This window comes from Chiloscyllium plagiosum, chromosome 22, assembly GCF_004010195.1.
Source record: "Chiloscyllium plagiosum isolate BGI_BamShark_2017 chromosome 22, ASM401019v2, whole genome shotgun sequence".
Classification (NCBI taxonomy): domain Eukaryota; kingdom Metazoa; phylum Chordata; class Chondrichthyes; order Orectolobiformes; family Hemiscylliidae; genus Chiloscyllium; species Chiloscyllium plagiosum.
Genome location: NC_057731.1, coordinates 13,324,538 through 13,341,498, shown reverse-complemented (window position 1 = coordinate 13,341,498; position 16,961 = coordinate 13,324,538). Strand labels below are relative to the sequence as shown.

Sequence of the window (16,961 nt, the reverse complement as noted above, 5' to 3'; positions counted from 1 at the left end):
TTCTCCAGCTTCCTCATTTCCCCTCCCCCCACCTTATCTCAGTCCCAACCCCCGGATTCAGCACCGCCCTCTTGACCTGCAAGCTTCTTCCCGACCACTCCGCACCCACCCCCTCTCCGGCCTATCACCCTCATCCTCACGTCCTTCCACCTATCGTATTCCTAGCGCCCCTCCCCCCAGTCCCCTCCCCCTTACCTTTTATCTCAGCTTGCTTGGCACACCAGCCTCATTCCTGAAGAAGGGCTCATGCACGAAACGTCGATTCTCCTGCTCCTCGGATGCTGCCTGGCCTGCTGTGTTTTTCCAGTACCACATTTTTCAACTCTGGTCTCCAGCATCTGCAGTCCTCACTTTCTCCCAGGTGGGAAGGTAAGGACTTGGGACTCGAAAGATCATGAAGTGTTGAACTAACCGCATCCCACATTTGGGATTTGGGAATAGCTGCCAGGATGGGCATCAATTCTGAGATCTTTTAGTTTCTCTTCTGGCCCAAGCTTTGTTCCTTGAGCTCCCAACCCACTGCATAATTCTTTCCGAAATTAAAAAGCCAAACTTTCTACAAGAATGAAGTTGTATTAACTGGGAAATATAAAACTGCAAGCAATAACCAAAGGTGTAATTTTTCCGAACTCTGCAATTATCAATGAAAATGCAAATGATGTAAACTAATGATGGCCCCAGTGTGGGGAACGGGAAGACATTTTAAACTGCAGGTTGCAGCCTGGAAAGTAACCACATCCCTGGCAGACTTTGCAACTTGGAAATCCATGAGGAAAGTTAAAGAAAGACCTTCTGATATTGCAACATATGCCTGTTAGACATTAAAGGATATATATGGGTCATGAGTGAAGACTATTATATCTGGTGCAGACCATTGAAAAACAAGAATGGAATTAGCCCGATGTTCGGTTGCAGTATTCTGAATTTGTTTCCATGTATCCAGTAGCATTAACAGCAGAAACTACTGAAGACCCAGGACCCTCCAGTAAATGCAAAGCTGGACCAAACATCTTTCGCCATTCAAATATTAGATTTTTATGACTTTTTCTAGAAGAGCACATCCGTGATAATGGTTTCGCAATGTTTATGATTTGAAACATGTTATTGAATTCCAATGCATGCTATGATCAGTCGAAGAAGCATTTTGGCAACATTTTGAAAGCTAAATTGCTGACAATCTGCAGGATATCAACAAATCAGATAGCAACACCTACCCGGAGTGTACATCCAATCTTGTCCATTGATCTGGGATTCCTAGGAACTGGCTGGTTGCTTTTGTTCAATAAGGTATGATTTCAGCAAGTGCTTATGAACATTTCTTTTATTCTTTGGTTTCATCATTTACTCTTTCAACTTGCAATAATTCTCTTCCCATTCTATTTTTCAGAGAAAGCAAACCTCAGGACTCTAAACTTTGATAGCCTTGAACATAGTTGTAAGGTCCATTGATGTGTGAACGGACCCAGGCTGTCCAACGTCGCGTGGAGATCGTGCAACATCTGTGCTACCTGCTAATTATAATGATTGCACTCCAATCTTGAATGCACTGCTGCCTGCCAGCAAGGATCACATGACAGTGCAAGGCTGATACCACTATAGCCAGAGTACACCCCTTTAAAGGCAAGCAGCAGGCAGTAAAATTCATTCATTTCACACAGACACTACGCTGAGGAAAAATCACCATCGTGCCAATGTGAGAAGCTCTGAGGCCCAGAGTGCAGTGACACAAGAAAATTCAAAGACGTCTTGCACATTGTCAGACTCGGTGAAAGCATCTTCAGATACCATTTCCTGATAACTGGTCCTCTCGCACTCCTCTAGTCACCACACCCTGTTCACTCACTTATTGTCTATCCCATTCAAGTCCAACTGAAAGCTAACATTCACAGCATCACCGCATCCTCTCTCACTGCTGCAAGCCTCATACCCAACACTCACAGCTTCCACTCTACCAACTATGAAAGACAAAGCACTGAAGCACACTTCCCTCTCTCTTGCAGGACAAGGTGGCCCATAATCAGAGACAGCAGCACCTAACTCGATAGCGGGTGTCAGACATTGTCAGCATTACCCTCACCCCTACTAAAGAAGAGAGTGGGTAGCATCATTGACACTGCAGTGAATGAGGATAATGCTGAAATTATGCAACTTCACAAAATGCTCAAACCTAGCCTTCTCAAATCCCTGTATTATTTCCTCAACCCACAATGTCCTCTGATTTACAAACTGCGGATCATGTAAATGCGTATAACGAGACTGACAGCAGCAGGTAGCAACAGTGATAGAAGGCGCTGAGTGAGCAGAGATGTTCTTTGGGATCTCCAACAGAAGGAGATGATGATGAGGGAGGGCAGCTGGAACAATTAAATGGACTGTCACTGGAAAGAAAGAGCATCTTTGATGAGGCGAGGGCTGATCGGAGGGGGAGCAGACAGACAAATGGATTCCTCAGCCCAATATAACATTCCCCCGCCAGTCCAGGTTGTTCCATATACATAGTGTAAATACTTCCTCATTTATCCTTAATTTTCCTTCATGTTTGTAATGACCTCCTGCCTGTGGAATAAAGAATTCCTGCTTCATGATCTTTGGCTAGTCCATGTGTTCATATGTTATGGTCTTTGTGCAAATTCTAATATGCCCCTTTCACTCCACCAAGACTCTTGTACTTTTATCCTTTTAGCTACACACGAGAACCCTCACCTGGTCCACAATTGGTTGGGGAGAGTGTGAAGTACAAGAAGAATGAGAGACTAATGAAGAAGAAACAATGTCACTTGTTGTAGCTACTACTCGAATGCTGACACTGTTTGTCCGTTAGAGGGCAGCAGTGAGGCAGGATCTGTGTGTGGTGAGTCACTGGGTAGGCAAAAGCTGCAGCCAGTCAGAGGATAGTGCTGGTGCTAACTCCTCAGAACAAAGGTGCACTTGGGTTCTGCTGCAGAGAACTCAGACAAAGACATATGTGGAGTAGAAAACAACTGCGGGACACGGATTTTAGGCCAATCACCACTGCTGATATGGTGTGCTCTGAGCGCTGCCTTACCTGTTAGCTTTGTGCAGCATGTGCCATAATAACTAGATTCTTGTTGGGGCAGTCTTGGGAATTTGCTAACAACACTAACTATTTACATTGCTATAATGTCACAGATTTGCACACTGTGCTCTGCACTTATTGACAACACTGTACATTACATACATCTTGACTGTCTAAACACATGCCATGGATGCATGGAGTTATGGAGTCAGACAGCGCAGTCCAAGTCGTCCATGCCAATCAGTTTCCCTAAACTGAACTAGTCCCATTTGCCTGCATTAGGTCCGTGTTCCTCTAAATCTTTCCTAACCTTGTACCTGTCCAAGTGCATTTTAACTGTTGTAATTGTACCCGCCTCAACACTTCCTCTCGCAGTTCATTCTGTACACGTACCACCCTCTGAGTGAAAGAAGTTGCCCCTCAGGTCCCTCTTAAGTCTTTCCCCACATACCTTAAACCTATCCCCTCTAGTTTTAGACTCCCCCACCCCGGGAAAAGACCTTGGCTATTCACTTTTTGTATGACCCTCATGATTTTATAAACCTCAAGAAGGTCACCTCTCAGTCTCCTATCTTCAGTGAAAAAAGTTCCAGCCTATCCAACTATCCAGTTTCAATGACAGCCTTGTCAATTTTTTTTCCAGTTTAGTAGCATCCTTCCAACAGTAGGGCAACCAGAATTGCACTCAGTACTCTAAATGTTGTCTTAGAAATGTCTTGTACAGCTGGAACACGATGTCCCAATTTCTGTACTCAGTGCTGTGACTGGTGAAGGAAAGTGCACCAAATGCATTCTTCACCATCCTGTCTTCCTGTGACTCCACTTTCAAGGAACTATGTCCCGACACCCCGAAGGTCTCTGTTCGACAATACTCTCCAGGGTCTACCATTAGCTATGATGGTTTTAGAACATGACCCTAGAGTAACACTGAAATGGTGACCTTTAGGTGGCATAACACTTAGAGTCATGGAGTTATACAGCATGGAAACAGATCCTTCAGTCCAACTCATCCATACCGACCGTAGAGATGTACAGCATGGAAACAGACCCTTCAGTCCAACCCGTCCATGCCGACCAGATATCCCAAACCAATCTAGTCCCTCCTGCCAGCACCCTGCCCATTTCCCTCCAAACCCTTCCTATTCATATACCCATCCAGATGCCTTTGAAATGTTGTAATTGTACCAGCTGCCACCACTTCCTTTGGCAGCTCATTCCATACATGTACCACCCTCTGTGTGAAAAGGTATCCTAAACTGATCTAGTGCTATTTGCCAGCATTTGACCCATGTCCCTGTAAACCCTTCCTATTCATGTACCCATCCAGATACCTTTTAAATGTTGTAATTGTACCCGCCTCAACCACTTCCTCTGACAGCTCATTCCATACACATACCACCCTCTGCATGAAAACATTGCTCCTTAGGTCGTATTTAAATCTTGCCTCTCTCTCCTCAAATCTACGCTGTCTAGTTTTGGACTCTCCTACCCTGGGAAAAAGACATTGGCTATTCACCTTATCCATGCTTCCCACGGTTTTATAAACCTCTATAAAGTCACCCCTCAGCCTTTGACACACCAGGGAAAAAAGCCCCCAGCCTCTCCCTGTAGCTCAAACCCTCCAATCCAGGCAAAAATAAAGTGCTCTGTCATTTATTCCATGAATTACTGTTTTATGTTGAGTTTTGTCAGTTTTTGCATTTGTACAGAGTCAAAAGCAGCATAGGGATACCGCAGTGTATCCCATCTATTATGTTTGTCCCTTTGTTCTCTGTAGCACCTGTTGGAAGTATTATTAGCAATCGCTATTCTACGAGAGTGTCAGTGATTCTTGGAGGAATATTAGCTTCTGCCGGCCTCATTCTCAGCTCATTCGCTACCTGCTTGGAGTATCTCTATCTATCTCTGGGAGTTGTCACTGGTAAGAGCTATAACTGCTGTGTAAATATAATTGACTGGTGCACTAAATCCCCCAGGGACATCCTTAGGTGGTAAAAGGTGAGGAAGTCAGAGAGCCACTGAGAACAGCACTCAGATAAATGGTCTGACAATCTATAAACAGTGGACGAGTCGGGAGATGGGTGGGGCTGGATGTTGTCAGCGTACATGTTATTGCAATCTCTGTAGAGACTTCTTAAGAGGGATGAATTTCCCAGTGACCAATCATAATTACTGAAGGACATGATACCATATTATAAAACTTTTTCTGCAGCAAACAAACTAAAACCAACATAGATGAAATATTAATGCGACAACTAATATATCCAATTAAAGAGAAGCTACTTTCGCATGAGTTCACTAACTGTTGAGATTCTTACACAACCCCTTTGCTGTATACTGCACTTTTGGCAGATATGTAGAATTTCAGTAGCAGCCATAGAATAACCCAACTCTCCAGTGGGCTCAGTGCTCTCTGCTTTACTAGTTAAGTATGGCCTGTGATTTAATCTGACACATGACGTCCCTTAATATCTTTGGTTTACCAAAATCTGTCAGTCTCAGTTTGTAAGTTAACATCTAATCTAGTGTTAGTTACTAGTTGCAATAGAGTTCTAAACTTGGACCACACTTTGCATTGAAGTGTTATCTAATTTCTCTCCTGAAAGATCTGCTGTTATTTTTTTCCTACTGCACGCCCCCCCCCCCCAGACCTGCTCAAGCAGAGACAACAGTTTCTCCCTGTCTACCCTATCTGTTCTTCTATCTTGAATGATTCAATCAAATAAACCCTTAACTCTTGAAATTCAAAGGAATGCAGTATGTGTTTGCTTAGTCCTTCACAATGTAACCTATGGACTTCAGGTACCATTCTAGTGAATTACACTGCCCTCCCTCCAAGGTCATTAAATGCTTCCAGAGATGTGGTGCTCGAAACAGTCATGGGTCTCCAGGAGAGGTTTATTTGCTGCTTGGTTTAGTTTTCACTTAATTTCTATCTCCTTATATTCTAATCCTCCAAATATAAAGGTCAGCATTCCATTAGCGGCTCTGATTAATTTCTGTAGCTGGTCATAAAATTTTAATGATCTAAGTACTTGGAACAGTCAAGTCTTTGAACTTCCACTATTTTCTCACTCTTCACCACTGTAGAAAAGACTTTACTCTGTTTTAGGACCAAAGTGGATGACCATCCATTGGACCGGAGATCATATTTGAAGTGTCATTCCCAATTCGACACAGTCCCTTACTTTTTCCCGATCACCTTGCAATGTTTCCATTTTATATTTTATATTCACAGCAAAGAAGCATGTTGAAAGGAGGCTTTGTGCTACTCAGTGTTTATCACGATGCATGCTGCTGTAGAAGTGCTACACAAATAAAATATCCTAATCATGTGTAAGTGATATCTAGCAATAGGATTAACAGCCTGTGAGCACAGTCTTTGTATTCCTGAGACTCTTCTACCATCTCTCTATCAAAATAGGGAAGGCAACCAAAAAAATCCCACTGAAATCTCTTACCGTACCCTCCTTTTGAGAATATGTGATAAACCTAATTTCAATAGAAAGCCAAAAGTGAGAACAATTGGATGGAAATGTTCATTGCAAAGTAATTCCATATGTAATTGTGCTCAGGTGGTGGACATTAACTGGGAAGTCACTTGTGCTCCTCAAAAGGGCTTTTGTGGCGCTGTGGTAGTGTCCCATCTCTCAGCCAGGAGACCCAGATTCAATACATTCTGGTTCAAGTCTCACCTGCTTCAGCATAGGTTGACACAGAAAATATATTTTAAGAAGAGACTCATGCTCCTCTATGTAGGAGCAAACTGAAACAGCGGGTCTTGGGATGGGAACTGCAGCCTTTCAGTGTCTATCTCGGAATAACGCGTCGAAAGTAATCGAAGCTTGGACTGCATCTTTACCTTACATCGCATAGCTTTTACATTAAAAGCACGTCATAATTTTTTTAAAAATCTGTTTGTGTTGCAGGTTGTGGCTATGCTTTAGCTTATTCTCCTGCCATATCAATAGTCGGCAAGTACTTCTGCAAGAAGAAAGCTGTGGCGTATGGATTGGCCATGTCAGGAAGTGGGATTGGGACTTTTGTTTTAGCTCCAGTAGTTCAGCTGCTGATTGAACAGTACTCTTGGCGTGGGGCATTACTCATCCTTGGAGGCCTTGTGGCGAATATTTGTGTTTGTGGTGCTCTGTTGAGACCCCTCACCCTTGTCGAGGAGCTGTGCAGTTCCACCATTAGTGACATTGCCAGTGAGAAAATCTCTGTGGAATGCAGCCTTAAGGCACAATGTGACGACCCTCAACTGCCCAGCCCTTCGGCAGATTCGAACTTCATTAGCAAAGAGAGGGCCGAAAGGCAGCTGTGCAGCTGTTGTCCGTCATATAAAGAATATGCCTTCCTGCTGACTCCGGACTTCCTTGTGTTTGCCGCATCGCTGCTGTTCCTCGCCTATGGCTGCAGCACTCCGTTTGTTCATCTTGTACCATATGCAGTAAGCACTGGGGTAAGCCAACAGCAAGCAGCCTTCCTAATGTCGATACTAGGCATCATAAACATTATTGGCACCATTTCATTTGGCTGGATAACGGACAGAAGGTAAGGGTACAAGTGAAAATATTTAATTGTATTCGGCGCTAGAATGAGATCATTCAGAGGTGTGAAGTGCTAAGGATTCTAACTCCAGCACCCAATAACACTGGGGCAGGATTATTACTGAATTTGTGTGATGTACCTCACTGGACTAGAATGGAAAAGTCTTCAGCTAGCTCCTCACCATTGAAACTTCAAACTTTCCATTGAAATTGATTATGAACATGTGCTACAGCAGCCCCTGTGGTTGAATGGATTATAATGCTATATACACAAAGGCCAAAATCAGTCAACAGATGTATTTTGTATGTGTACCATCCACAAAAATGTCTGTCTCCCTAGGAAGATTAATGTGAAATTGTTTTCGATGTGTATCCTGAACCTATTAACCCGAAATTGCAAATGTAGTAAAAGCAATTTTAATAGGGCACTTTAAATGCTTTAATAATTCAGCGTATCTCATTGCTACACAGTTCAATTTTGGCTCTTTTTAGAATAATTCTCTCAACCGTATTTCCGACTTGGCCTTTTTTTTGATAGCATGTTTTACAAATAACTAGTATGCTTTCTTCTTTGCAGTTTGCACTGTCTGTTAGCAGGATGTAAACTTTATACAGACTGGATATTAATAGACTCAAAATATATGCCTCAAGGGACTTCTTTTATAGCTAGTCAAAAAGAGATGTATAGAGATTGATGTCAATATATTATGAGATATCGGTGACATCAACAGCATCAGGCTAAGAAATTACATGTGCAGCACATTAAGAATCAATGCATTTTATGAAGGAGGTTTTCTTGCTCACTTGGGAATATTACATTATTTAGTCAGATGGCAACAATAAAAATCTTTAATCCCTCAGTGCGGGTATGAGTTAACCCTATAAGACCGTAAGATGTAGGAGCAGAAGTAAGCCATTTGGCCCAATGAATCTGCTCTACTATTTGGTAAGATGGTGATTGATCTGATAATCTTCAACTCCATTTTCCTGCCTTTCACCATAACCCTTGGCTCCCTTACTGTTTCAGAATTTACCTCGCTCTTGAATACTCTTGATGTCCTAGCCTCAACCACTCTCTGGGTAAAGAATTCCATGGAATCACTACCCTGAGAGAGGAAACTTAGCTATTTGACCCCTTACTGTGAGCCTATGTCCTCTGGTCGTAAACTCTTTCTGGCTGAGTGTCAGTTTTATTGAGTATCACAGAAGGTTGCTCGCTGTGAATGAGTTTTCTTACCAAACGTATCTCATTACTTACCTACTCTGCCCCCTCACCTGATTCTAGCCCCGCTGTGTCACACGTGTTACATCTCAAACAGCTTCGCACTTACCAGGAGATCCTGGAATTAACTGGCATCTCCGAGGAGAGTGTGTCTTTAAAAGGCCTTTGTGCATTTAGACAAATGCTCTGTGTAGACTGGACCTACCCGGTGTGGTTACTGACCTATGCCCTGCTTTGTGGGCAAGGACCAGGAGGTCCTGGTGGACATGATGGTGCAGATGTGAGATGTCCCCTTCACCCAGTGAACGAGGTTGTGACCCTGGTGTGGTGAAGGGTGGGGTTGGTGCTGCCTCCTCCATCCAGAGGAATGCCCCTCACTGTACAGGAAGCAGGTCAATGGCCTCCTCATCTTCCCCACTCGCTCTCATCAACCCCAAAGCCCAGACAGCCCTGAGCGCTACCTACTTACTTGGCTGAAGGTTCTTTAAAGGCTGGCACATGTTGGATGCCAATGTCAATGGGTGTGGGGAATATGTGGCCAGTGCCCATGGAGTTTGCCCAGAGATGCCAGTGATCCTTTGGATGCGCTTGGCACCCTCACTGGCTCTCATGTCTGAAAGCTGGGTATTGATGAGCTACGTTGGGCTGGCAACATGGTGTTTAACAGGCAGTAATCCCCCTTAATTGGCAACTTGACACTGCCTAGTCAGAAACTTGCCTCACTGCTTGGCAAAAAGCATAGTAGATGCAGCGAGATGCTCCTGACATTGAGATAATCCTCACCAGAGTTCTCACCTGACTGCCACAAACCAGACCATATTCCAGATCAGACTCCTTTAAGATTATGCCCAATACTTCTGCCTGCACAGTTGCTGTTTGAACTGTTGAATATATCCCAACACTTGTTGTTTTCACTTTAAAGTAACAATGTCACTACTTGAATGATATTGTGTTCCATTTGATGGGAAACCTTTGCTGCTGTTTAGTGATTTGTATCTGTCGGTTTCATTGAACAGGTACACTCACAAACCTGATGGCTGTGCCAGGAGATTTGATTTTACCAGCTCCTGGGTGGGTGGATGTGGTGGTGGGGGTGGGTAGGGGGGAGGGGTGGGGGTGTTATGGGGGGAGGTTGGATGGTGGTGGCCTTTGTGTTGCAGGTGGTTCATGCCAGTCCAGGTTGGGTGGGGTTAAGAGTGACATGGAGTATAGAAACAGATTGGTGACGAAATGGCGAAGTCTGGCATCATGCAGCACCAAGCAAGAAAAAGTTAGTTTTCATGCAGTTCAAATTATAAAATATGTACATAGCACACTCTAATAATACCCAGTATTCATTCAACTCTTGTTTTTAAAAATGTCACTTTTGAAAGAGAGTGAATCTAGAGACAGATACAAAATTTGAATGGTGTTAATCACCCCTAAATAAGAAAGAACAGCCATTGATAAAGTTGCAACTGTCTATACTGAGTGCGATGAAAAATAGGTCATTCAAACTTTACTTGTTTGCTGCTTTACTTAAAGTGAATTTCCACATTTTTATTCTGGCAGCTCTTTCTCTCTCTTTAAATCTGCAGGTTCTTGAAGAAGTATCGGAAATACTGTTACATTTTGACAGTCGGCTTGGATGGTCTCTGCTCTCTGTTCATTCCCATTCTGAGATCCTTTCCACTCCTTGTTCCCTATGCAGTTTTTTATGGATACTTTGACGGGGCTTACGTTGCTCTTATCCCAGTGGTAACATCCGATATAGCAGGGAATAGGTTCCTGTCCTCTGCTCTGGGAATAGTTTACTTTATCCACGGGATTCCCTATCTAATTGGGCCCCCAATAGCAGGTCAGTAATATTTTAAATAATGTATTTTTATCTCTTTTGCATTCTTATCCACTAAACTACAGTAATATCTTTTAAGCAATGGTAGGATGTGGAAGCATGCTCTGTTTGGATTAAGATTGGTGCTGGATGATTCCTGATGAAGGGCTTTTGCCCAAAGTATCGATTTTCCTGCTCTTTGGATGCTGCCTGACCTGCTGTACTTTTCCAGTACCACTCTAATCCGGACTCGGGTTTCCAGCATCTGCAGTCCACGTTTTTTATCAAGCATGTTCTGTGTCTACATTGGCTGGAACAGAGGTCAAACCCTGTGTTGCTGTTGTTAATGAATCCCACACATAAGCTATTTGACCAACTGAGCAAACTGCACCACAGCCCCTCTGCTCAATCACCCTACATAATCAATTAAGAGCTTTTCATAAGTGTGGTTTTAATATTTCAATGTCTTTTTAAAACTAATTTACATGTTTTGGCTAATGCCAGCCAACTGAACTCTTGCCATTAGTAACAGTTGAATATTAAAAGCACCATACACCCCCCCCCCCCCCCCGCCCACCACCACCACCACCACCATCACAAGCTCTCATTTTGAAATGCAACCTCCTGGTTTAATCAGAATAATTATAACACAAAAGGAGACCATCTTGCCTGCAGCAGCTGTTCAAATGAGTATTGTTTTATAGATGCACCATAGAAAGCATTCTATTTGGATGCATCACAGTGTGGTATGGCAACTGCTCTGCCCCTGAGCAGAAGAAACTCTGAGAGTTTGTGTTGTGAGCACAGCCCAGTCTAATATGTGAACTGGCTTTCCATCCATTGACTCCAACTATACTTCCCACTGCCTTGGAAAAGCGACCCACATAAACAAAGACCCTCGTTATATTCTCTTCCACAGTCTTCCATCAGGCAGAAGATATAAAAGTTTGAATAGATGTACAAACAGATTCAAGACTGGTTTCTTCCCCGCTGTTATCAGAGTTTTGAATGGACTTCTTTCATGTTAATGTTAATCTCTCTCTCTCTCTGCACCTTCTTAGCAGCTGTAATGTTGTATCCTGCACTCTGTTCTGTTACTCTGAAGCATTTGTATAGCGTGATCTTCCAGTGAGACAACACTTTTCACTGTACCTCATTACATGTGACAGTATTAAATCAAATCAACTCATTAGCTGGTGCCAGTTTTTCCCTAATCCTTTGTATGTTATTTCGATCCAAATAATCGTCAAATGCCCTTTGAATACTAAAGACAAGGCTTTGTGTTAAACATTTGCTGCCTTCAGGTTGTTTTAGAACTGCTGCTGAGCTATTCAGCTCCTCACATGTGGACAGTGTGTGACATAAAAATAGGAGAGCAAATCTCTGAGCTACAAAATGCCACAGTTTGAGATGTCACCTTGATAATGGGTGGAGCATTCCCCTTTCTTAGAGGTAGCAGGACAGATGGAGGGAAGGACAAATAATGCCTTCCCAACATCTCAACAGTTCAGTTTTGGGTGGGACGATCTATGGACAACTTTCTTGACCAGTTACTAATTAAAGTCCTTATGACCAATTAACGACCACCAAAAGGTCTGGATCTCGCGTTCTTAGTTACCTGCCTTCCCAGCAGACAAAAGAATTGACTGCTTATCTGACGTGGGAAACCGGGTTTAGTGGGGGTGGCTTCCAGTTGCCCCAATCTGAGAGCAATTGTGGTCAGAGATGGGGCGTATTATGGCGTGGCAGCTAAAGGCCATCCCCTTGCCCTTGGCTTCAATGCCTCTGCTGCTAACTTCCACATTGCAATCCCCTTCAAAGAAAACTGGACTCTCACCTGCTTTTCATGGCTGTGTAGCCCAGACCTCCCCTTAACTCTCTCCAAATCCCAGTGGCTTTGAGTGTCTGAGTCAAGAGAGTGGTGCTGGAAAAGCACAGCTCAGGCAGCATCTGAGGAGCAGGAGAATCGATGTTTTCGGCAAAAGGCCTTCATTAGGAATGATGTCCTCACTTTCTACTGGCTTCAGGTGTCCGACTGGTTGCTGGCAGTTTCAGGCAGGATGAGACTTCACTGATAAGGCAGCTGACAGACTGCAAAGCTCACTGGTCAGAACTGAAGTGCTTGACCTAGTGGGGGTTTTTTTGCTGGTGGGATCAGGGGCTTTACATGCCTTTTACAATTCCCATGCCAACATATGGTGCAAAAAGAAATTAACTCACAACCAATGTCACTATTAGTTCATTTATTATTCTTTGCCCAAACATCTGTTGTGTTCCAGTCGTTCCCTGTGCTTCTAACATGCATAGAATGTAGAGCATAGAAAAGTACAGCACAGAACAGGCCCTGTGGCCCACGATGTTGTGCTGAGGTTTAATCCTAATGTAAAATATAGTAACTTAACCTATGCACCCCTCAACTCACTGCTATCCATGTGCAAGGCAGCATCCTGGTAAACCTTCTTTGCACCCTCTCCAAAGTCTCTATATCTTTCCTATAGTAGGGCGACCAGAACTGGACACAATAATCCAAGTGTGGTCTCACCAGGGCTTTGTAGAGCTGCAGCAAAACCTTGCGGCTCTTAAACTCGATCCCCCTGTTAATGAAAGCCAAAACACCATGTGCTTTCTTAACAACCTATCCACTTGGGTGGGAAATTTTATGTACTTGCACACCCAGATTCCTCTGTTCCTCCACACTGCCAAGAATCCTGTCTTTAATCCTATATTCAGCATTTGAGTTCGACCTTCCAAAATGCATCACTTCACATTTATCCAGGTTGAATTCCATCTGCCATTTCTCAGCCCAGCTCTGCATCTTGTCTGTGTCGCGCTGCAGCCTGCAGGAGCCCTCTATACTATCCACGACACCTCCAGCCTTTGTGTCATCCGCAAATTTACTAACCCACCCCTCAACCTCCTCATCCAAGTCATTATAAAAACTACAAAGAGCAGAGACCCAAGAACAGAGCCCTGTGGGACCCCACTCAAAACTGACCTCCAGGCAGAATACTTTCCATCTATAACCACTCTCTGCCTTCTGTCAGCCAGCCAATTCTGAATCCAGATAGCCAAATCTCCCTGTATCCAATACTTCCTGACATTATGAATGAGTCCATACATTCCATAGCCCAGGAGAACCCAAATAATACCTTTACCAAATGAACCCAGAGTGAACCTATCCATTCATCAATTCCAAAAAAAAGTACCGAAACCAGTCTTGTCAACAGCGATGCTTATTCTGAAAGCATTAAGAGAGATTGATTGAACCTTCAGTAGTATTTCACCATAGCTGACTGGGAATCTAACAGTGGAGTCACTTAGCTTTGTACATGTCAGAGAAATGTGCCATGCTTACAAGATGTGACAGTACTTACGGTCGTGGAGATGGTGCTATATTAAAAAGAAATGTTGTAATAGCGTGGCACGATGGCTTAGTGGTTAGCACTGCTGCCTCACAGCACCACGAGCCCAGGTTCAATTCCATCCTCAGGCAACTGTCTATGTGGAGTTTGCACATTCTCACTGTCGGTCTCCTGTAGGTGGTCTGGTTTCCTCTCTGTCCAAAGGTGTACAGATTGGGTGGATTGGCTGTGCTAAATTGTCCCATAGTGTTCGGATTAGGTAGATTAGCCATGGGGAATGTGGGGTGACAGGGACAGGGTGGGTATGGGTGGTATACTGTGAAGAGACTCGATGGGCTTAATGATGTTTATCTGTGCCATAGTGATTCTCTGAATAGGGAAGTTGCATCTGAGCATTGATTTTATTCAAAATTTGCTTTTCCTTTCACAGGTTGGTTGGTGGATACTACAGGAAGTTATACAGCAGCCTTCCTCGTCAGTGGGCTGTCCATGATAATCAGTTCTATGCTGGTGGTTACTGCCAATCAAATAACCAAACACAGGAATTCAGTTAACCTTCACATCTCGGTCATAGAGCCAGATCCTAGCACTACAACTTTTCAGACTACATCAAGTGATCCAATATGAAAAACTGGATTCATTAGACATTAAGAAAATGCAGGCAAAAAAAATTGCTGGCATATTTTTAAAAGGCTCTCAAATTATCAAAATATACGGGCAATCATTATACTTGAGAAGCTAATGATAAATACTTCTTTCAATGCCAAAGTATTTTCATATATATCCATATATATAATAGTTTTTTTAAAAAATGTTTTCTGTCTCTTTCATTTGGCAAGTTCCTCTTGACTTGCTAACTGCAGAGTCGCTGGTTTGTACCAATACTTCTCTTCAATACAAAGGGCTTGTGTGTGGACATATGACTCCTAATAATGTATCAGTGATTGTATATGTGGCCAGTGTCAGTCATAAATCTCATACCTCATAATGACACAAGCTCAATTGAAATTTTTAAGATTGTGATCCATAGATTTTCTTTAATTATGTCTATCAAAAGATATGGAATAAAGACAGGGACATTAGTTTAAGCGCCGATCAGCCAGGATTTGGTTGATTGTTAGTAGAAAAAGCCTCTGAAGTTGAACTTCTTCCATTTAATTTAAGGATGATATACTGTATATAGACTCCTGAAGAGAGGTAGGAATCATGCAAGCATACAGTTTTCTCGTTTTTCTAATCTGTTCATCCATTAATTAAGCCAACAACCCTACATGCTTTTTGAGCAGTCTCTGTCCTGCTACCTTTCTGAAGATTTTCATATCCTTTTGAGTTGTTATATCTCATTCATACTGCCTTTTCTCACGCTCTATCAAAATGTATCGTGTGCTGTCCATTTCATCACCCTATCCTTAACCTTCTGGAGTTTGTTATAATCCCCTTAATTCTTTATCATAATTCCACATTTTGTATGATCTACAAATTTTGAAATGCTGGCCGTGATATCTAGTCCATATCATTGACGTATATCAAAGAGAAATAGTTTTAACACTGATCACAGTGAAACACTGTGATTCACTATCCTTGAGTGTGAAGACCAGCTATCCATCACCACATTGGTGAGACCTACCATCGACTGAGTGACTGCTTTGTGGACTGCAGTGTTAACAAGAATGACTCCATCCTTTCAGCTGCTTGCTATTTCAATGCTCCACCTTGCTCTCGTTCTAATATTTCTCTCCTAGACTGGAGTGGTCAAGGCAAGGTGGAGGAAGAGGATCTCATTTTCCACTTCTGAACTCAACATCGAGTTCAGCAATTTCAGACCATGAACTCTGCCCCCACTCCCTTTTGGATTACCCCATTACCCTCATCAACACTCTCTGCTACCTCATCAAATCAAGTTAGTGAAACAAAATTCATCTTTAACTAATCCAGACCAAGTTCATTTAGTAGCCCATTTCCAAATGCCAAGTAATTTGCCTTGAATTCTTGTGTAAGGTTTTGTTATGGACCAGACCAAACTCCCTCAAAATATATGCAGAAGATAGCTTAGACCGTAACCTTTTCTTATTTTAAAGGCAAGTGCAAAATGTTGCATTCCAAATGCTATTTGATTGGTCAAACCAACAGTATTGAAATAAAACACACTTTATCATACACTATAGTTAAAACACACCAAAAGAAAGAATAAATTGCAACAATTTAACTCTGTTGGAAAGCTTAAACAGAATAATAGATTATTTAACTACTAAGCAGCAACTGTTCCAATATAGTTGTATCCCATGGATACACCCTTGGCAAAGGCAAATTCAGTAAATAGATTGTCATGCATGCAATTCTAGCAGCAGGAAGAGAACTCCATCTTTTAGCTGTAACATAGAGAGGAATAAGAGCTTCCACATCCAACTTCAAAACCCTAGCAACTGTTACCGAAGGCTAAAACTAAAAACAAACCGGTTCTGTGGAGCTTGACACCACCCATTCAGGATGCTTCTATTGTTCCAACTTTAAAAAGAATCCCAAGACCTCACAAGCTGTTTACTTATTGCTTTGATAAGACTGCTCACCACCTCTGTTTCAACTTCCTTCATTTAAAAAAAAGCACAAACTACACCTCTTAAAGCCATAGTATTGTTGCAGGATAGAAGATTGGCTGGTAGAAAGCAGCACATGAATAATTGGATCTTTTTCTGATCCACAGGATATGACAAATGAAGTCCCGCAGGATTCTCTGTTGGGTCCTCAACCTTTTAGTTTACATCAATGACTAAGATGGGGGAAGTGAAGTATGCTGGCTACCTTTTTAAATGTTAGGTCCATAAAGATAGGGAGGAAGGCAAGGAAGCTGCAGACAGATAGAGATAGATTGAGTCAAAATCTGGCATATGGAGTATAATATTGGGTAATACATTCTTTGGCAGGATGAATATAAAGGAGAATATTATTTAACCAGAGAGATACTGCAGAATTCTGAGGT

General features: G+C 42.7%; 1 protein-coding gene across 4 annotated transcripts in view; it reads left to right on the top strand.

The window, feature by feature from the left end:
- LOC122561068 (monocarboxylate transporter 12-like) overlaps nt 1-16,058 on the top strand; it is a 51,714-nt gene extending 35,656 nt beyond the window's left edge. For all 4 annotated transcript variants that reach the window (XM_043712433.1, XM_043712435.1, XM_043712434.1 and 1 more), the window contains exons 4-7: nt 4,815-4,958; nt 6,967-7,591; nt 10,387-10,646; nt 14,415-16,058. In XM_043712433.1, coding sequence (XP_043568368.1) covers nt 4,815-4,958; nt 6,967-7,591; nt 10,387-10,646; nt 14,415-14,611 — 1,226 coding nt within the window. In that variant the 3' untranslated portion in view covers nt 14,612-16,058. The remainder of the gene's footprint in view (nt 1-4,814; nt 4,959-6,966; nt 7,592-10,386; nt 10,647-14,414) is intronic.
- Nucleotides 16,059-16,961: the final 903 nt, after the last annotated feature.